The 21287-nt window shown below is 46.6% G+C and overlaps 1 protein-coding gene across 11 annotated transcripts in view; it reads right to left on the bottom strand.

Annotated features, from left to right (window-relative positions):
- Positions 1 to 21287, bottom strand: part of TANC1 (tetratricopeptide repeat, ankyrin repeat and coiled-coil containing 1) — a 241797-nt gene that overhangs the window by 20623 nt on the left and 199887 nt on the right. For all 11 annotated transcript variants that reach the window (XM_043487584.1, XM_043487575.1, XM_043487574.1 and 8 more), the window contains 4 exons: positions 20481 to 20603; positions 10662 to 10898; positions 8665 to 8850; positions 6133 to 6211 (listed from right to left, as the gene is read on the bottom strand). In XM_043487584.1, coding sequence (XP_043343519.1) covers positions 6133 to 6211; positions 8665 to 8850; positions 10662 to 10898; positions 20481 to 20603 — 625 coding nt within the window. The remainder of the gene's footprint in view (positions 1 to 6132; positions 6212 to 8664; positions 8851 to 10661; positions 10899 to 20480; positions 20604 to 21287) is intronic.

Genomic DNA, 21287 nt, shown 5'->3' with positions numbered 1-21287 from the left:
GGATACACCCGGTCCCTCCCCTTCTCACCCCAATCCCCTCTATTGTTAGAGTGACCCTATGCCCATCTTCAGCTCCTTCCAGAGCCCGAGTTACCTCCTCCTCCAGTGCCTACATTACCCCACTTTGTCCTTCCCCTCTCACAGTCCTGGGTCACCCCCCTCCCCATTTCCCACCCTTTAGGGTCCTGAGTTACCCTTCCCATCCTCTCCAGGGTTCTGGGTTACCCACCTTCCCCTCCCTTCTGAGGGCCTGGGTTGCCCCCTCCATCCAGAATGCTGGATCACCCCGCTTCTAGGTTATCCCCACCCTCATAGTCTCTAAGGTCCTGGGTTACCCCCTCTTTCAGGCTTTTATGCTTAGGACAGCCAAAACTTTTACCTTGTTCAGAATGGACAGAAATCTGGATTTCCACCCATCTCACCGCTCTTTTCTAAAGCAAACCGTAGCAGAGGAAGGAATGCCTAAACAAGGACTTCCCAGCAATACTGATGAGACCTCCCCAGGACCTCCAAAAACTGTACAGCAGAAGTCACTTGCTTGTCTCTACAAAGCAAATTCCTTCATGTAAATTCTCCACATGTCCCAACAAGTAACGATCAGTTGTTTTCCTTCTAGTCTCTCACCTGAATTCTGCCTTGAGAGGTACCTAACTGGTGTGAAGGCCAAACTCAATCCAGAAGTCTCAAATTTCCTTTAAATTCTTAACAAATAAGAGCCCTACTCTCTCCAAAAAAAACCTAAGGTAAAATCTGAAAGAATAGAGGGTTCTTTTTAAATCAACCACAAGGCATCCTGTTGCCTGATGTTCACGTACAGAGTTCTGGGGCGGCTTTGGGTGTGATGAGCTCAGCTGTCCACGGTCCCTGCAGTGAGGGCTGAGGGACACCTCACCGCCCCCACCCAAGAAGGACAGGCAGAGTCCCAGAGTGGAAACTGAAGCAATTGAATGGAAACAAGAGAGAAACTTTTAAAACAGCAAAGATGAAAAACAACTCATATTCTGGCTTCCTGGTCCCATAAGGAAACAGGGGTGAGGACCCTCCCCCAAAACTGGTCTGGAAATGTCTCACACCCAGCTGAGGGGCTGGGCTGAGACTCAAGTCCTATCCAGAATTCCACGCAGAATTAGAGAAGAGTGACCCATGACTGGCATACATGCTGGACTAAACTGCCTCCACAAATGATGATAATGAAGGTTATGCAGCTAAAAATCCCATTTGATTTACTGGGGAGAAAATTCAACCCTTCTTGGAAATTGAGGAAAATATAGTGTTCTTAACAGCTTTAGCAATAAAGACAATATTTACAATGATTAAATTTCTTTGGCAAGTATTTACCAACTAAAAAAGCAAGAACAACATAAAAGAATACTTGACATGAAACATTTCAGTGAGACATCTAACTACCTCTGATGGGGCATCTCAGTTCATAACTTAGGGAAGGGCAGTCCTTGGGAGCAGTTGGCTGACAGGCAGGATGGCGTCCTACCCATGTGTGAAGCCAGGGCTCCAAGCCTGCTGCAACCAACTAGGAAGCAGTGAGAAGGATTTCCAAAGGACAACAGGGCACAGCACATCGGGGGTTGGCAGTCGGGCTGGCGGTGTGGGGAGGGAGATGTCATGCACACAAAGATGGGGCTGGCACGGGCCATCTTGGCCTGTCAGTCATGTCCATGCCAAGGGTAGTTGCTAATAGCTAGGTGTTTCAAAAGATGCAGTACAGGACCCAGTCACATAGATGACTGGGTTGAGGGCATCTAAGCCAGCCTGGAGTCCAGTAGCACATGACCTGCACTATGGCAGACAAGACACATTGAGCCAGGTCCCAATGAGCAACGGGCTCCTGACCTCTTCCCTCCAAAAACACAATTTCTCCCAAATTATTCTGCAAGGTGAGTGTTACCTACCCTAAAAGTTACACCTGTCTGCTCAGTCAACAGCTGTGTACCAGGCACCAGACAAAACCAGTGGCTAGTGGCTCCCAGGCTGGACGTACAGATAGCAATCCTTTCCATCATCACAGAAAGTTCTACAGGACATGAGACCAGACACAGTGACTACAGAAAGCAGAGCACAGGAGACTTGGAGAGTCCTGCCCTCCTGAAACCCATAATGTAGGCACAATAAGCTTTCATCAGATAAGCAACATCAACAATCACATTTATAAGCAGTAAGCACTAAGCAGGGAACTGCAATGTGACCCCAAGGAGTCAGCGCTGGGAACATTTTGCTTACAAAACAGGCATATTCGCTGAAATAGAAGCGTTTCTATTCCCCTAAAGAGCAAGAGGTTCTGACTAGAGACAGACAGCAGGCTCACAGACGTGAGAGATGCCTGGATTTTGGAAGCACAGTTCCTCTGACAATTCACAGCAGCATGAGGTCACCAGTTAAGCATTTCTGATCATTTTATCAGGCTGATTCCCATCGAACACTGACAAGAAAACAGTAACTCAGTTAGGTCAAGACTTCGTGGGAGCCAGCACTTGTTTGTCATGACTGTGGAATGCCTGAAGCAGATAACTTGAGCATCTGATGGGTTTTGTCATGGTTCAGGCTGCCCAGAAACTACAGGATCAAGGCTGTTTGACCAAGGCTGTTTGTGTGAATGTCATGGGCAGGGGGCCTCGGCAGCCACACAGGCAGAGCTTCTGGGTGGAGACGAACCCCAAGCCCACTCCTTGGGAGCTCCGAGCTTTTTCCTCACTCTTCTTCCACTGGAGTGAGTGTCACACTCCTTTATTTGCGTGAGAACAAGGGAAAGTGCTGAAGAGCTACAGGAATGATTCTGAAGGGCTGGATCTAAAAACCAAATAGACATAAAAAGCAAATGGCTCCAGAGATTGGTGGAAAGGGAAACTTACATAAATTAGGCTCTCTGCTCTCCAAAACCAGGAGAGATAGCTGATTTAGAGCTCAGCTCAGGTAGCTGAGTTTTAAACAGGGCAGTGTAGCACTGCATGGACACCATCAAAGCTGGGCAGGTGAGCCAAGAACAGACCACAGAGACCCTGCAGGAAGCCCATCAGCTGGTATTTTAAATCCAAGTTGTCCATAGCTAATCTACACTGCACAGACCTGAATGAACTCTTGGGATCCTACCCTCAAGCTGCGGCCAGAGACAGGCAAGTTCCATCCTAGAGTGTTTTAGGCACAAACCACCATTGACTACACCCAGGAACGAGGATCAAACCAGGAAGGAAAGCAGCTGCTTTCATTCTGCGAGTCTTTAGCAATTAGAAACAGCGCACAGAGCATGCAACCCACACAGGCTAGGGAACCAAGCAAGAAGCCGAGAACAAGGACTATGAGCTGCCCCATCGACTCAGGCTGTCATCATTGGGGCCGTCTCTTCCAGAAGGCATTTGATGTCAGGTAATGTGGACCCTGTGTGGCTGAATCCCAATCACAGTCCTCACAATCTGGGCAATGCAGTACACATCTGCGCAAAGCGCCATATATGCAGATGTTCCCTCATCTAAAACTTCCTCTGCAAGATTTCAAAGTGTTCCTCTGACAACCACTGACAACCTGATTTCCTCTGGAAATCAGGACGGTCTGTAGTAGCAGACATGGGTGGACATTTCTGAAAGAACATAGGAGAAAAATATCAGACAGAAAAATGCAGAGCAGGCAAGACTGGTTTTACTGACATGCAGCCACAGAGTACAGCTGGGGCTTCTAAGCCTGAGAAATAGTGTTTAGCTTTCTCTTGGTTTAAATTTTTTGAAAAATCCCTCACACTCTCGACTGAGGAAATTCAGGTTTACTGCCTGCAGAGAAAAGCTATGACCTGCTTCTCAGGCTGCAGAGTGGTCTGAAGGTTATACACGACGCTTTGCAAGGGAGAAGCTGAACCATTATTCATCCTTTCACTGAGGTTGATGGGAGCCTATAGTTTCTCTTACATGCTTTAGTCTACAACCTAGCAGATTCTCAAGGGGGAAGGAAGGAAGGTGCTTACTGAAACTCAGAACTGGTCATCTCGAGAAAAAACGGACCACATAAACAGAGCCCTCCAGTCAAAGCCGTCTCTGCTTCTCTGGATTTCTTCTTCTTTTTTTTTTTTTTTTGCCCAGAAAGAAAACACCCCTCTAATATTAAAGATCAGAGATTCTTATTGAGCTAAGTGAGGGGTGTTACAGGTACTAGCACTGACCCCCATCGTCATCACGGCTCCTCTCATGAGTGTCCCTGTGAGGCCGGCACTTAAAATAGCTGCTCACAGTGATTCTCTATTTGTCCCGAGGCCACAGAGACCCTGAAATCACCTGGGTGGACATTTAGGAAAAGAGTGTCCTATCCTTCCCAGGTGGTGCAGTGGTTAAGAATCTGCCTGCCAATGCAGGAGACGCAAGAGACTCGGGTTTGATCCCTGGAGGAGGGCATGGCAACCCCCTCCAGTATTCTTGCCTGGAGAATCCCTTGGACAGAGGAGCCTGGCAGCCTACAGTCCATGGGGTCACAGAGAGTCAGGCATAATTGTCAGACTGAGACTGAGCACAGACGTGTGTGTGTGTGTGAGTGTGTGTGTGAAGTCACACACACCTAATGAATCAGAACTTCTAGGCTGTGTGTGTGTGTGTGTGTGTGTGTGTGTGTGTGTGTGTGTGTGTGTGTGTGTGTGTGTGTGTGTGTGTGTGTGTGTGTGTGTGTGTGTGTGTGTGTGTGAAGTCACACACACCTAATGAATCAGAACTTCTAGGCTCAACTGCCCCAGGGGTTCTGACCATTGGGAACGTCTGGCCAAGACTGTTACATCTCATTCAGTCTTCACCAGATCCTAGACAGCAGGATTATTCACCTCATTTGACAAAGAGGCAAGACCCTGCCTGCAGGCCACAGAGGACAGGGATCTGGCCTTCTGGAGAAGCACAAAGAAAGCCATGCGCTGGCCTGTGGGCTACCCTGAGGCCCACAGCACAATAGGAAGTGGTGGAAACTTTCACCAAATATGGAGTAGCCCATACTATTGAAATGGCTGGGGGGAAGACTCCATCAGGAATTAAGGCCAATATTTACATCTATACATGTGGACCCCAAGCATAATCTAAACCCGTCTGTGAGTCCTGCACTCTCCCTGAACCTAGCAGACACGCCACCTCTCTTGCCCCTTAACACCACCCCCTGCTGCCAGCCCACCACCCACATCACCACAACTAGCACTGTAAGCCCCATGCACGCGCCTGGCATCATCTACAGTGGAGTGGGGTGGGGGGGTTGACAGGGGAGGAGGAGCAGTGGGGAGGAAGTTGTGGGGCTGAGCACCTGTGCTACCCATCAAGAAACTCTTTGAGGCTTTTCCTAAGTATGAGTTAGCTGAGGGACTCTACACACCACTGTTTGGCTGGTTAGGAAATGATTGAGAAGCAGTTGGAAATAAATCTGTGCAGGAGACATTGAAGTCATGCAAAGGACACAGCCTGGAAATGCATGTTAAACACCTTTGGTTACATTTGATAAAGAGCAACTGATAAAGTCTCACACTTCTAAGACCAATTCAGTCAAATGGAAAATTTCAAAGCAGCGTTATTTATATTAATATTAACCTGAGAAGTAGCCAACTCAGATCTTCCTGGAGACTTACTCACCCACACTACAGTTCAAAACACACATCTGACACCAAAGGATATGGCCTCGGTAGCTGGTATTCAGTCTGTTATGCAGGCTGCATGAGGACTGAGTCTTACTCTGGAGAAGGCAGGTCAGAGCCTTCCTTGATTTCACCTTGGATTCACCTGAATTCACTTGGATTCACCTTGGATTCACCTGAACACGGGGCTGGAAGTTCTGCCCTGCTCACGGTACACAGTCACAGGATGACCAGGTTGCTTAGGACACGAAAACACTCAGCAAGGTGGAAAGCACGGCCTTATTTGGGTATTTCTAGCTGACATTCATCAGAGGCACAGGAACTGCTGGTCTAATGCAAAATGATTCAAACTGCACTTGCTTCTAGAAAAGTTTTAGTCATCATTTGGGAAGTTTCAAAAGCTCCTAACTTCAAATGCTTTGTGATAACAATAGGCCCAGATGCATCCCATGTCATTCTTAAGACAACTAGGCCAAAATGGCGGCTAGAACATCAAGGAGCTACTTGGCCCCAACTACAAGCAGTGGAACCATAATTACCTGTTTCTCCCCACAGCGTGTCTGTGCCATTGACGTCTATTTCATGTTCCTTTTCCAGTCCCAGCAAGCACTGGAGCACCTGTCAGAAGTGGCAAGGTGATTTAATGAGTTTTCAAAGCCATATGCGCTTATTATATCCTGTGTATCAAAGGAGAGAACGTGTTGTTTTTTAACCATGATTATCTCATGCTGCACAAGGAGAGAGAATATAATGAAAATGGTTTTCCAGCATAATTCGTATGCTATTCACACTTTCACTTTGAGAAGAAGAAGAAAAAAAAAAAGTGAATTTCGGCAACACTGTTCAGGATTACTAGGTACTCAGAATTCTAATGAATTCCAGCATGACCCAAATATGCCAGGCTCATCAACAAAGGACAGGGGAGATCATACAGAGTGCAGCTTCTGCATAAATCGCCAGAAGATGGTGAATCCCTTTTTTCACAAGGAAGGAAAACAAGGTGATGTATATACCTTTTCAATAAAATAATGCTGCTTCAAATGCTTTTTCCACTCACATTATTCTTCTCCCTCTGTCAAACAGCAGGGTGCGTCACAGGGGTGGGGGCAGGGAGCTAGAAGTATCTGAGCCCTGAACCGGAGTCAGCCTCCACCCTGCTCACCGGCAGCCACAGGAGAGCAGAAGACTGGCCATCTTCCAGGTTCCCAGTCCACTCACAATAAGGGCCCCACATCCTAGTCAGAAAACCCGTGAATGTCACCTTACGTGGGAAGAGAGGGCTTGCAGATGTGACTGCGAATCTTGAAACGGGATGATTATCCTGCATTATCACGGTGTGTATTGTATAGATACTTGATACGATCACAGCTCTTTGTAAGAGGGACAGGAGGAACCAGGGTCAAGGGAAGGATGAGGTGAGATGACAGGAAACACACTCTGAAGACAGAGGCAGGGCCACAAGCTAAGGAGTAAGGTGGCTTCCAGAAGTTAGAGAAAAAAAAAAGAGAGAGAAACACCCTACTCTGAAGCCTCCAAAAGAAACATCGGCTTCCTGACCCAACTTAATTTCAGCCTTCTGACCTCCAGAACAGGCTGCTTCAAGCCACCGAAGTCTGTGGTCACTTACTACAGCAGCATGTGGAAACTAACACAACCCTCAAGCCTTTTGGTGAATGAGCCCTGTCCTTCGCCATGAAGCTGTGGCTGGCCATGCGGCTGCTTTTCCACAGCTCCTCACAGCCAGTTTCACAACAGCCCGAGACTAGGGTTATATCCAACGTGGCTTTGCTGTCCTTCCTAAGATGATATTTCACCTTCTGGACCCATGCAGATTTAGGGAACAGTTTAAAAAGGAAAAACATCCATATTCAAATATGTCAATTTAACACGTTCTCTCTGTATCTATGTAAATGGGTCTTTAAAAATATTTATTTGTATTTTTAATCTAAAAAACAATAAACCCACTATATAGTAATGTTTAATACATTTTTATGAAATGTACGTTTTCATTTTTTATGAAAAAGAGTATTTTTCTCCAAAACTAAAACATATTAACTTGACTAGCATTGTTTTACACTTCTATAAATTTCTTTTATGCCTGTCCTAAGAGAAGATAGCTTCTTTTTCTTATATGCTTCTGTATTCAACTTGCTGCAATATATTGTCATGGTTGAAGCAGTGTATATGTGTATTTTCGACATTTTAAATGCCGACAATAAGCCAGCTAGCTGCGTGTATATGTGTATCTGCTCCAGTGTTTTAAATGGTAAAAGTCAGCCAGCCAGCTTTGTACCCAAATTTACTTTGGTACATTTACATTTTACATTTGGTACATTTACATTTGGCACATTTACTTTGGTACAAAGTCATTGTGGGGAAGAATCTTAGAAACATTGGCAACCCTAATTGCCTGAAGACAACACAGAGGGAGAAATACATGGAAGAAAAAGGGTAAAATATTATTAACTTCACAGACACATGGGTCAGGAGGTGACAACAAAATCTTCGAATCGAGGAATACTGCCATCTGCCAGAAGTTAAGTGCTTGATGTAACTACTGCACGAAGTTTTCCTTCAGCATAGGAACTGCAAATGACAAGCACTCTTACATGCTACCAGAGCATGTTCTATTTTAAACAGCTCTATTTTTAAAAATCCTTCGAATACTCAAGAACAAGTTTAGAAACAGGATTCCATGTGATTATTGTTAAAAGACCACAAGGACAAAAGGATGAGTCAAAGCGGGAAAAGGAGAGGAGAGCAGGACTCGAGGGTGAAAACAGAACAAGGAAGGAAGACAGGAAGACAGGAGGCAGAGCAGAGAGTAAGCAGCTGCAGGGGCTCCGGGCGGGAGCTCCCCAGCCCCCCGCCCACTTCCACTCACAGGAGGGGTATGATAACAGCAGGACATCTTTACACGTGGTGAAACCAACTGCTCTTTTTGGAAACCCTCATTTCCTTTCATTCCTTCAGTGCATCACAAGCCGGCAACTTGGAAGAAGGTGAGTGCGAAGTGCCCACACACTGGGCTCCCGTTTTCCCAGAAGTGCCCTGGGAAAGGCCGCACTCACCGCGCTGTGGCCCATGCTGGCGGCCGCAGTCAGGGCCTGCTGCAAGGCTTGGCTCTTCCTCAGCGCGCCTGGCTGGGGTGGGCCCAAAGACCACTCGCAGGTCAGCAGGTAGCGGAGAACGTCGCCGTGGCCCCTCAGCGCACTGTGGACCAGCGCGCACTGGCCTTTCTTATCCAAGTGGTCCACCTGGGGGAGCGGGCAGGAGCAAGGGAAAGCACAGCTGAGCATCACTTTGTCACAGTGACCCACATGTGCTGTGGACAAACCCCATCCCACTGCAGATGTATTGGGTTCGTGTCCCACTGTGTCTCTCTGGAGAGTCTCTGTCTGAATTACTGCAATTGGTGCACTGTTCCAGACCTCGAGTTCCCTCTGTAGAACTAGTGATCACAAGGCATCCTCCTCGTTCCCTCTGTCTCTCTAGGAAGTGACCTGGAGCTTCGAGTTCTCTGGGGAGCAGGTATGAGGGCAGACAAAACCTGTTCTTCCCAACCCTAGTCACTGAGTGAAGTATCCTTAATCTTAACCTTCTGTGGCAAGCTATGATTTGGGGGGCAGAACAGTTCTTTAGTCACTGAAACAGGAAAGCCAGCAAAAGGGAGGGATCTGGAAAGATCCCAGCTCTGTACGAGGAAGGGCAGGAAGGGACTCCAAGTGGCATTTTATTGGGGAAGGCAGGTGACCCAGGTCATGCCAGCATGCCAAGTGTGGCCACAAAGGCAGGAAGGCTGGTCAGCCACGAAGGGGCAGTGACTGAGGGCTGCATACCCGTAATGGTCCAAGAGGCAGCAGATAACACGTCATTCCCTGTCTAAGCCTGGGAATCGTGGGCTGGGAGAGGACTTAGGGCCCAGCCTCACTTGCAAATTCTGAAGATGCTCTGCACCTCAACCCAGAGGCTCTGCCTACATAAGCCACCTATATGACTCCACCCCCTCCTACAGAGCTAGCCTCCAAAAAAAGCCAAGCCATGGTCTGGAAGTGGAAATGGAGGGGCGGTATGAGCAGTAATGAACCTACCGGGAAGGTTTAACAGAAGCATTTCCCTTCTTTCATGGACTAAGGAGGACCCATCCCAAGTGCTGTATTTTCAAGAGAAAAAAGCAAAAAGACTCCCATAGTTACTATAAGTCTAATGTCTTTTGTTGAACTTCAAAAAGCCTAACTATAAAGAAGAAAAACAAATACCAGCGATTTATTTCTGTTGCTGTTCAAAAGTACATTCTCCCTTCCCCAATAAAGTGCTTAAAATAAACAGAGTTCACTGTGAATTTGGCACTGTCCTCATTCAACCTATTAATACTGACAGTCCTTGAGCAACTTGTTAATAATATAGTTACTTTGCATTGTTTTAATATATTGATTTACTTATGCTCACACAACAGCCCTGCGGTAGACCCTGTTGTTGTACCCATTTTATGGATGAGAACACTGAGCACACTGGCTTAACTGGCCCAGGGTCCCAGATGGCAGCTGGAGAAATGTGGATTCGGGGCCTTCTAGTACCTGCTGCTATATGCTGAAGCACATGACTTCCAAGACACACAGAACTCATTTTATTATTATTTTAAAAAAGACATAACATGAAATAAAAAGGAGAAAAAAAAATCACATTTAAATCTTCAACTCATCCAGTGCAGAGTGAAATTCTGTAACAAGTTCTAGGGCAACACTTGCAGGCTTTTTAAAGGATGGCCTTACTTGGGCCTCTAATGACCAGGAGCCTCCTCTCAGGCAGGATTAAGCAGAATAAGAGCTTTGAACAAAACACACAGCCCCTTCTCCCTCTCGCAGACAATACACGTCTATCACACACATACCCACATCAGGCCACATCACACACTGTAGCTCCACCCTTTCTGTTTATGTTCATTGCACCTTGACAAAGTAGAGGCAGAAGGGAGCCTGGCCCGGCCAATGAGAATTCTACCAGCAACGGGAGACACTTCCCACCTTTGTGGCCCCTTCACCCCTCTGCGGGGAAGGCTGTCGCTTACCCTCGCCCCCTTCTTGGCGAGCAGACACACCAGCTTCATGTGGCCTGCAGCGGCCGCGTAGCAGAGGGCAGTCATGCCGTTCTCCGACATGCCATCCAGGCAGGCGCCGAATTCCAGAAGCAGAGTGACCACTTCCTCATGGCCAAGGTGAGACTGGACGCATAGGATCGGGGCGTTATTTAACACTTCGGTCCTGTAGTTCACGTTGGCCCCTCCTAAAATCAGGAGACGGCTCACCTGTTGGAGAATGTCCCCCAACAAGATTAATTTCTCATGAAGTTGGCGATCATAACAATGTTTGTGGAGAAGGGTGGTATCCTTAGTCCAGTGGTTCTCAAACGTGAATGTGCACCGGTACGACCTACACATGCACTAAAGATGCACATCCTCGCTGGTGAGAATGCAAAATGGCACAGCTGCCTCGGAAAACAGTGTGGAGGTTTCTCAGGATCCAGCAATCCCACTCTGGGTACACGTCCAGAGGAAATGAGATCAGAATCTCAATGAGATACCCACACTGCCGTGTTATGCAAGCACTATTCACAATAGCTAAGAGTTGCAGGCAAACTAAAAGGTCAACAGATGAATGGACAAACAAAAGTGGTATGTACATACACTGGAATAGCACTCAGCTTTCAAAAGGAAGGAAATCCTGCCCATGTAACAACACAGATGAACCCTGAGAACACTGCTCACTCAATCATGTCTGACTCTCCGTGACTCCACGGACTATAGCCCACCAGGCTCCTCTGTCCGTGGAATTTTCCAGGCGAGAATACTGGAGTGGGTTGCCATCTCCTGCTCCAGGGGATCTTCCAGACCTAGAGATCAAACCTGCATCTCCTGCATTGGCAGGCAGATTCTTTACCACTGAGCCATCAGGGAAGCTGTTGAGAACATTAGGTCAAAAGAAATAAGCCAACCTTAAAGGGACAAATGCTATATGACTTCACTAATATAAGGGACATAGAATAGTCAAATTCACAAAAACAGAAAATAGAATGGTGGCTTCCAGGGCCTGGGAGAAGGCGGGGGAAATAAGACCTGTTTTAATAGGTGTGGAGATTTAGTTTTATTGTGGAGTTTTATTACTGCACAATAATATGAATAAATTTAACACTACTGATTTCTACCTTTAAAAATAGTTAAGATGATACATTTTATGATGTGGTTTTTTTTTAATCACAATGAAACAAAAATTTAGAAATGGCTATTCTCTGGACTCAGACCTCTGGATTCAGTAGGTCTGGCGGGGGTGGGAGTACGGTCTAAGAATATGCCTGTTTACTGAATTCCCCCCAGGTGATACAGATGCTGTTGTTCTGGGGATCAAGTTTTGAAAACCACTGTCTGATCCAAATAAAAACAGAACATTCATTTTGGGGGACAATGAAATAATCATCAGAGGATTAAATAATTAACAGTGAGATAATAAAGCCAAAAATAAGAGCATACATTTTTTTCTCTACAAGGAATTGTACCTGCAAGAAAAAGCAGAACACTTAAAAATGCTCATATGCTTGGGACTGTCAGCAGCACAAAACTCCTAGAAAAGCATCTGCTCTTCTGACTAATTGCTACACATCTACCACCCATGGAACGCCTTGGATCCAGATATAAAAGGAAATTCATTACCTATAGGTTTTAAAATAAAATCATTGAATACTTTATGTGAATTATAGCTATACTAATATTTTCTTCAAATCTCCAGGTCATTGGAAAAATGACACTCCATTAACACCTATTAAGATGCCCACTGCGTTTCTTCAAACAGTCCCCTTCAATGGTCTTGATCGCATCAATCACCCCCTGACAGACTCTGGCCACCTCTGGCTGCCCATGAGGAACGAAAACCACAGAGACTGCGTCTCTTATCTGACCAGAGACACATGGGATCATTAGAGGATACAGAAAGATGACAAGGAATATAAAATCTGAGGCATTTCAGTGATACGGTGCCCACAAAAGTAGCTAACAGAATATTTGCAAAGTGATAAATTATTACTCTGGTGGTGACACCACACCTCAGAACAGTGATACCACACAGACTGGTTAGAACCCAGAGTGTAAAACCTGCAGACTCACTGGCTGCCGCTGAAGCTTGAGCTCTGGGTGACCCAGCCCTTCAGCTGCTTCTCTGAGCTCCTCTACCAGCACTCTTCCCCTCACTTACCCACCACCCCCCTGCCCCGCAAAGGTGACCACATGGGGTCTAATGCTTGTCCTGCAACAAGGGCAGGCAGGTCCCACCTCCGGGGCTTCCACCCTCTCCCGTATAGTTCCCTCTGCCAGGAATAAATACCCTTTCCATAGATACGCATGACAAAGGGTCACCTCCACTGTGCCTGCTTCAATGCCAGGACACCAGGGAGAAGTCCCCCCACTTTCTACAGAATGCTCCCAGCCCTCCTCTATGCACACACCCCACATCATCCACACACCAACCCTGAGCACCACCGTCTACTCGGCATGCTTCATTTCCCACTGGGCCTACGGCACAAGACACAGAAGTTCACAGACAAAGAGGTAAACGAAGCCCCTCTGAGTGAGGATGGCCCACAAGTCAGTTCCTTCCCACTATGAGGACCATCACTTATAATTAAGGAAGGACCTCTTAAAGTGGGGGGTTCAGTTCAGTCGCTCAGTCGTGTCCGACTCTTTGTGACCCCATGAATCGCAGCACACCAGGCCTCCCTGTCCATCACAAACTCCCGGAGTTTACTCAAACTCATGCCCATTGAGTCGGTGATGCCATCCAGCCACCTCATCCTCTGTCATCCCCTTCTCCTCCTGCCCCCACTCCCTCCCAGCATCAGGGTCTTTTCCAATGAGTCAACTCTTCACATGAGGTGGCCAAAGTATTGGAGTTTCAGCTTCAGCATCAGTCCTTCCAATGAACACCCAGGACTGATCTCCTTCAGGATGACTGGTTGGATCTCCTTGCAGTCCAAGGGACTCTCAAGAGTCTTCTCCAACACCACAGTTCAAAAGCATCAATTTTTCGGCGCTCAGCTTTCTTCACAGTCCAACTCTCACATCCATACATGACCACTGGAAAAACCATAGCCTTGACCAGATGGACCTTTGTTGGCAAGGTAATGTCTCTGGTTTTTAATATGCTATCTAGGTTGGTCATAACTTTCCTTCCAAGGAGTAAGCGTCTTTTAGTTTCATGGCTGCAGTCACCATCTGCAGTGATTTTGGAGCTGAAAAAAATAAAGTCTGACACTGTTTCCACTGTCTCCCCATCTAGTTTTCATGAGGTGATGGGACCAGATGCCATGATCTTAGTTTTCTGAAGTGGGGGGAGGGGGAGATAAATTAGGAATCTGGGGTTAGCAGATATAGTTACTATATATAAAACAGATCAACAACAGGACCTGTACTGCACAGGGAACTACACTCGATATTTTGTAACAACCTATAAGGGAGAAGAATCTTAAAAAGAGTGCGTGCGTGCGTGCGTGCGTGCATGCGTGTGTGCGTGCATGCGTGTGTGTATAAACTGAACCACTCTCCTGTGCATCTGAAACTAACACAACAGTATAAATCAACAATACTTCCAAAAAAAAAAAAAGGAAGCACACTTGTGCCCAAGTGACTAGACCCACCTCATCCTTCACAGAGTCACAGGGGGACCATCTTCCAACCTCACCAGGTCAAGACCAACCCAGCCCCCAGCTGCCAACCAGCACATGTGGACGCAAGGGCAGAAAGTCAGAGAGGAGAAATCAGGAGAGGTGTCCCTGTCCCCACAGTGACACGGGACACAACCTCGGGCAAACCCACCCCCACCAAGCTTGCTCTACAGCCCTAAATCGGTTTGCTCCTCAAAACAGCACCAGACTCAAGCAGGACTTTAAAGCATTTCAAAAGGGTAAGTGCCCAACAAAAGTCAGGGTTTTTGAGAAAACGACTTCCCTCTGAGTAACCGCCAACAGTGTGGCAGCAATAGGACAATGCTGCTGGCACAGCAGGGGTTTTATCGAGGCCCAAGGAATGAGTTCTCAGGCGAGAAGAATACAGAGGAGAACCCCAACAGCTTTTCAAAATTTTCAAAACACACACACCAGGGACTTCCCTGGTGGTCTAATGGTTAAGAATCCGTCTTCCAATGCAGGGGGCTGAGTTCGATCTCTGGTCGGAGAACTAAGATCCTGCAAGCTGGGCGGGGGGTACTAAGCCCACCTGCAACTACTGAGCCCGGGCATCACAGCTACAGAGAAGCCTGCATGCCATAAGGAAGAGCCACACGCAGCCACAACTAAGATCCGATGCAGCCAAAATAAACAAACAAGTAAACATTAAAAAAGACTAAAGAGGGGGCATCATTTACCAACATTACAGAAATAAAGAAGATTTAAAAAAAACACACACTTAATATCACTGATGGGCACACTGGACTCTGGTCACCAAAGGACAGGCAGAAACTGCTTGCAAATTCACAGGATGACTTTGATCGCCAGTTACCCTCTCTCTCCCCTCCCCCATTAATCCCATCCCCTCTTGAGATTCATGAGCCTAAAAGAAAAAGATGATGGATTAAACAGTCTGAGTTCTCAATCAGCCTCTTAACTAACTTGCTGTGTGATTTTCAGAAAATTACTCAACCTCTCTGTGATTCAGGTGCTGTCTTAAGGAAATGACAGTACACCACCCCATTCTACTGCACAGAAACTTTCTTCTAAGAATGTTGAAAGGTGTTGCTTCAGTAATGTCTTGCATAATACTATATAAGAAAAGTCTTATGGAAGGTCTGTGCACAGAAGCAGAACTTTCCTAAAGGCATTTGTTACCAATTCTCTATTTGCTTCTCGGGAAAAACATTTCCTTTGTTGGTGCCATGCTGTGGGTATTTTTACCACTTACCCCCCCCTAAGCAGTCTGTGATCTTCTCCAAACCCACGCTTCTTAACCCTGCTGCTGGGTGAAACCACCAGGGAGCTTGCAAGTTTCCAAAGCACCAGCCCCACCCTTGGAGATTCTAACTAGGCTGGGGCCCAGGGCTCCCAGCTGGTTCCCGCTGGCAGCCACGGCTGTAAACACACCAGGTGAGGAGCGCACCTGTGGAGGGAGCGTGGGCTTGCTCTCTGCCAGGCGCTCTTCCCACTGTGGGATCTGGGCACCTATCTCTACCCTCACCTGAAAGGTGGAAATAAAGACAGCTTCACTTCCTTGGGTTGTTGTGAAGATTAAAAATGAACATGCCACACACACCAAGCACTTAGCACAGACCTGAGCTTCCTATAAGTGCTAAATAAATATGACTTGCTTTGTTATAATCACCTTTGAAGGGGCGGGGGGGAGTGAAAGTGTTAGTCTCTTAGTGTCCGACTCTGAGACCCTGTGGACTGTAGCCCGCCATGTTCCTCTGTCCCTGGGATTCTCCAGGCAAGAATACTGGAGTGGGTTGCCATTTCCTGCTCCAGGGGATCTTCCCAACCCAGGGATCGAACCCAGGGATCCTGTACTGTAGGCAGATTCTTTACCATCTGAGCAACCAGGGAAGGTTAGTGGATCTTTTTTTTTTCTCATTTATTTTTATTAGTTGGAGGCTAATTACTTTACAATATTGTAGTGGTTTTTGCCATACATTGACATGAATCAGCCATGGATGTACATGTGTTCCCCATCCCGATCCCCCCTCCCACCTCCCTCCCCATCCCATCCCTCTGGGTCTTCCAAGAGACAAGGGCCCCAGTCTCTGACCCTCAGAAGGCACAGGAGGGCGCTCTGCCCCAGAAACCAGGTGACCCAGAGGACTTGCCCCGCTGCCCCCACCACACCAGGGCTGCTCATCTGCATAGGGCAGCAAGGAGACCTCCCGCTTATCTGAGGGCAGGTGTGGACCCGTCACAGCCTGTGGGCAGCTCCCCTTCACCTTCACCACCAGGCACATTCACAAGTTCTCAAGTGTTTACAGGAGAATCTCAGTGTCCAGAAAGAAGGCAAAAGATGACTGAAACTAACTCACTTGACCATATAATAAATGCCAAGTCTTCTCCCAAGAGCTTCAACATCTCAGTGAGGTGTCCCTTCACTCCACTATGCAGGTTCTTTAGTGACCTTCACTTCACAGGTGAGAAAACTGAGGCTCAGAGCAGGTAAGGCAGAGATTAGCCCCGGGCACAACACTACTATCATATCACAGTCCAGCAGCTGAAGCAGCAGCTCTGGCTAAGATTACTCAGCATTTGGGGAAGGGGAAAAAGGGTTCTTCCTGTATATTTTTTCCCAACTACATGGAAATCTTCTGGTCACCACCACCATGAAGCTCTTCCTTTAATGACTGGAAATGGTGATATTACCTATACACACCTCTGGATTGGATGAATCCAAGAAAATGAAAAAGGGGGTAGGGTAGTAGGTAAAATGATGTGATCATGAGGAACAGAAGAGGTACTGCCCAGCATGTAGTAAAGTGGGAGGCTCAGTTTTCCCATCGGGAGGCTTTCATCAGTACAACTGGTGTAAATGCGTACTTCCTAATAAATATGCAGAACACAACTGCATCCTTTCAGCCAGGGAAGTTAGGCCAAGGTCCACACCTAACTCCTATCTCCTCCCCTCCCTGCCTCCAGCTGCGAGAAGAATCACAATCTTAATTCCCTGGAGCTCACAGCCTTAGGAAGCCTGTGGCTGGCAGGCAGTCCAATGGGACTATATGAGCAAAACAACCAACTGGACCGAAGCCTGGGGGCCCTGGTGGCCAGGACCCCAGAGGGCCAGCCAGAGCCCAGGCTGGCATGAGCCTGGCTTGGCTATGGTAGATCACATTGTTAGAAATCACGGGCATGCCACCAAAATTAAAATTCAACTACCAAGTAATTACTCCAGAGCAAGTAGCTTTAATTTACCAAAGTGGCAAACTGCAATTATTGCTCAAAATGACATCCTTTCCTGTATGACAACATTTAATACTCTCTAAAAAAAAATTCCTTAATTGCATGCATAATTTTAAATTACTGTAATTTGTTCAAGATTCTGTGAAAAATCACTCCCCCCTCCCTTTTTTTGAAAGACAAAAGAAACAAAAGGATAATAGAAAGTCTTAAAATTCTGTGACTAAGTTATACAGTTTGGGGGGATAATGTTAGGTGTAGGCGACACTGGAATTCTACAAAACAAAGTAAAGATGAATAATTTTAAAATTGCAAATATGTTAAAGAGAAAAGTTTATAATCCCAGGCGGGTCAAGCTCATTACACTATTACACTGTACCTTTTAATTTATTGTCTTAAAAACTCATATTCAACAGAGTATGACGTTTCCCATTTACTTTTCTCCACATTAAAATAACTTTTGTGCCCATAATTCATTATAACAGTGAAAACAGACACTTCCATTTTAATTTTTCTTTCTTTGTTCCTTGCCATCATTACAGAATTTTATTAATTATGGAGAAGCCAAAAGATATACTTTCAGCTGAAATGAGAGATGAAACTATTACAGTAAACTCAATTCCAGTTTCTATAACAAGTAAAACAAAAACTCCAAACACAATTTCTTCATCACGTGAAATACGTCCTTGGCACGTTCTCTTCTTTCAGAGTAACTCTATCTAGGAAGGAAGTGCTCCTTTTGACCAGAAGCAGCAGCTCAGAGCTAGTGCTCCTTAATGACAAAAGCGGCTTCCCTGTCTTCACCCCATGAAATTGCACGTGGCTTCAGTCAGGACACAGCCCTCAAGCCTACCCCTCTGCAGAGTGCAGGGTGGACACAGGGGTTCCTGGGAGCAGTTCTCCAGGGCTGCTCTGCTTCCAGGCGCCCTGTCCAGGGGTGAGCCCAGCCGAAATCCAACGAGCCCTCTGCCTTTAGAGACTGGAACCCTAACAGCACTCAGTCCACCTGGACTTTTGTATTTGCAAAGACCTTGTCTGAATCCACCAGGGCGGTGGTGGCCTTTCTCTAACCAACATCCAAGCTCTACTGGGCGGGAGGGCTGTGGGCGAGCCGCCCCAGGGTCAGAGCCCTGCTGGGTCCTTCCTGACACCCAGGCTCCTCTGTCAGCGTTGTTACACTCTCCACTTCTAAAAACCAGCAAGGGGGGATGTAATGTACCCCACAGGACCAAAACCAGCAAGGGGGGGATGTAATGTACCCCGCGGGACCAAAGCCAATAATAATTCAGTATATTTCAAAGTTTCTAAGACAGTAGATCTTAAGTTTTCACTGTAAGAAAAAATTTATAACCATATGTGGTGATATTTGTTCAACAAGACCTTTTGTGCTATAAAAACAAGTATCACATCATTAGGTTGTTCATCTAAAATCTACGTCAACTATACTTCCATTGAAAAAGAGAGAAAAAAAATAAGGAAATACAGCCTGCTCTCTGTATTAGTAGGTTCTGTATCTGTGAATTCAACCAACCACAGATTAAAAATATTTGAAAATAAAACTTTCCATAAAGTTCCAAAAAGCAAAACTTGAATTTTCTGTGTGCAACTCTTTACATAGTCTTTATATTGCATTAGATATTAGAGGCACTCTAGAGATGATCTAAAGTATATGGGAGGATATACATAGGCTATATTCAAATACTGTGCCCTTATATATGGGACTTGAGCATCCTTGGATTTAGGTATCTGTGGAAGGACCTGGAACGAATCCAAGGGACCACTATACACCAGGAAAGCAGGGAAGGGAGAAGAGGGGGCAGTGCTCTGCAAGGCCTCGATCCCCAGACACACGTCCAAGGTGCAGGTGCTGAGGGTGGGACATGTTGACAGTGGGACATGTTGACAGAGGCACAGAGGCTCCCCCGGGGCTGGAGAGGGTGTGGGGACAAGACTCTTCCATGGCACCATCTCTGGTCATGTGGGTTTGATGAACCAAAGTGAGGAGAAGAAAAAGATTCTTGGAAACTTCTAGGGCTTCACCTGACCACCTGGTAACAATGTTAGGCCATCCTGGGCTACTAACAAGAGAACAGGTATGACTTCTCATGGAGGTGACTGGAGGGAGAACCTGGCTATCTGGGAAATGACGTCAGTGCTTTTGAAGGCAGCCAACACATCAGGGCCTGGGGCTGAAAGACCTGGAGTCTAGCAGCTACATCAAGCAGGTAAGAAATCTAAATGGGAAGACAATTACGACCTCATCTTATTTTGCACTAGGGAAGATGGTAATAAACAGCTATAATGTTAAGTCAGTGGTTCCCACACTCCATGGGAATTAACCCATCTTTGCTGCCTTAAGCAGATACTTGGCCTCTGTATGCTTCAGATTCTAAGACTGCATTAACAGAGGAGGGAAAATCTACTCTGAAAAGCTCAGGCAAATACTGCAAAATGATAGCCACTGATGGGGAATGAGGAAGCCCTTGGCTCAGCAGCAGGCAGACCGTGATACACTTTCCATGGTCATAAATACACGTGTGTACAAAACCTTTAGTAAAGTTTCCCTCTGTGTGACCATCCCTTTGTCACTCATCAGGGCTTAATTTCCTATGAACGATAAAGAGATAGTCCAGATTGGAAGGCAGGATGCCTTAAAAGTCCATTTTCCCTGGAAATCCCACTCTGACCTTTGGTTTCCTTTGTGAATTGTTTCCCTTATCTCACTCACTCTGAAACAGTCACCATGAGCTCACACGGTAGCCCCTGACCACCCACATCTTGCCGCCTCAGCGAAAGCCACACTTGTGGAAGAGAACCAGCAACAGAGCAGTCACGTCTGTGTGACACCAGGAAAAGCGCATCTTTAGAAGCGTCCCAGCCTCCTTTGCCCACAACCCAGGGCAGGGGAAAGCAGGACCATTGATGCAACAGTCGTCAGGCAAGGGGGCTCTGGCTCCCTTGGCAGAGGGTGGCTCACCTTCACATTGGGAGTGTAGAGATTCCTGAGAGAGGCCAGGGCCGCGGACAGCCCCTCGGTGCTGTACCCGATCCACAGGGCCTGCAGGTGGCTTGAAGAGATTCCCGTCTTCTTACTGAGGCCCTGGGAAAAAACAGCAGCAAATCAGCTTCAACAACTCCTCTCCCACATGCAGCATGGGTCTGAAGCAGGTGAAGGTCCCCGCTGAACATGAGGCAAAGGCTGTGTGCTCAGGAAAGACTTGAACCTGTAAGCATTCCCCCTCCTAAAACCAAGGATCAAGGAACCAGCCTGCCTTTGCTACATTTACTGTCCGCCTGGCAGAAAGGATGGCAGTTGAGGGAAAAGTTTCTCTTTGTAGAGGTTCTCTAATCAATTAAAGGAAGAATAAATGTTAGAATATCACCATTTATAGTCCCTAACGAAGGAAGGGACCAGTCATGGCTGATGGCCTCCCGCCAAGTACACTGTGTCCTGACCCCAGAAACCTCACACAGACTTTATAGAGCGTTTTAACTCTAACGGGCAGACCTCGAAGATATTGCAGGTTTGGTTTCAGACCACAGTGACCATGTGAGTCATGCAATTATTCTGGTTTCCTGGTGCACTTGAAAGCTTTATGTTTACACTATACTGTAGTCTACTCACTGTGCAATAGCATTGTCTAAAAAATGTATTAATACATACCTTAATTTAAAAATATTTTATTACTAAAAATTGCCAACCATCATCTGAGACTTCAGTAAGTTGTACTAGTAACATCAGAGATTGCTGATCACAGAACACCATAAGAAGTAACAATGAAGA

Source organism: Cervus canadensis, chromosome 15 (assembly GCF_019320065.1).
Source record: "Cervus canadensis isolate Bull #8, Minnesota chromosome 15, ASM1932006v1, whole genome shotgun sequence".
NCBI lineage: Eukaryota > Metazoa > Chordata > Mammalia > Artiodactyla > Cervidae > Cervus > Cervus canadensis.
Note: the sequence above shows the minus strand (reverse complement) of the source record. Positions and strands in the feature narration are given on the sequence as shown.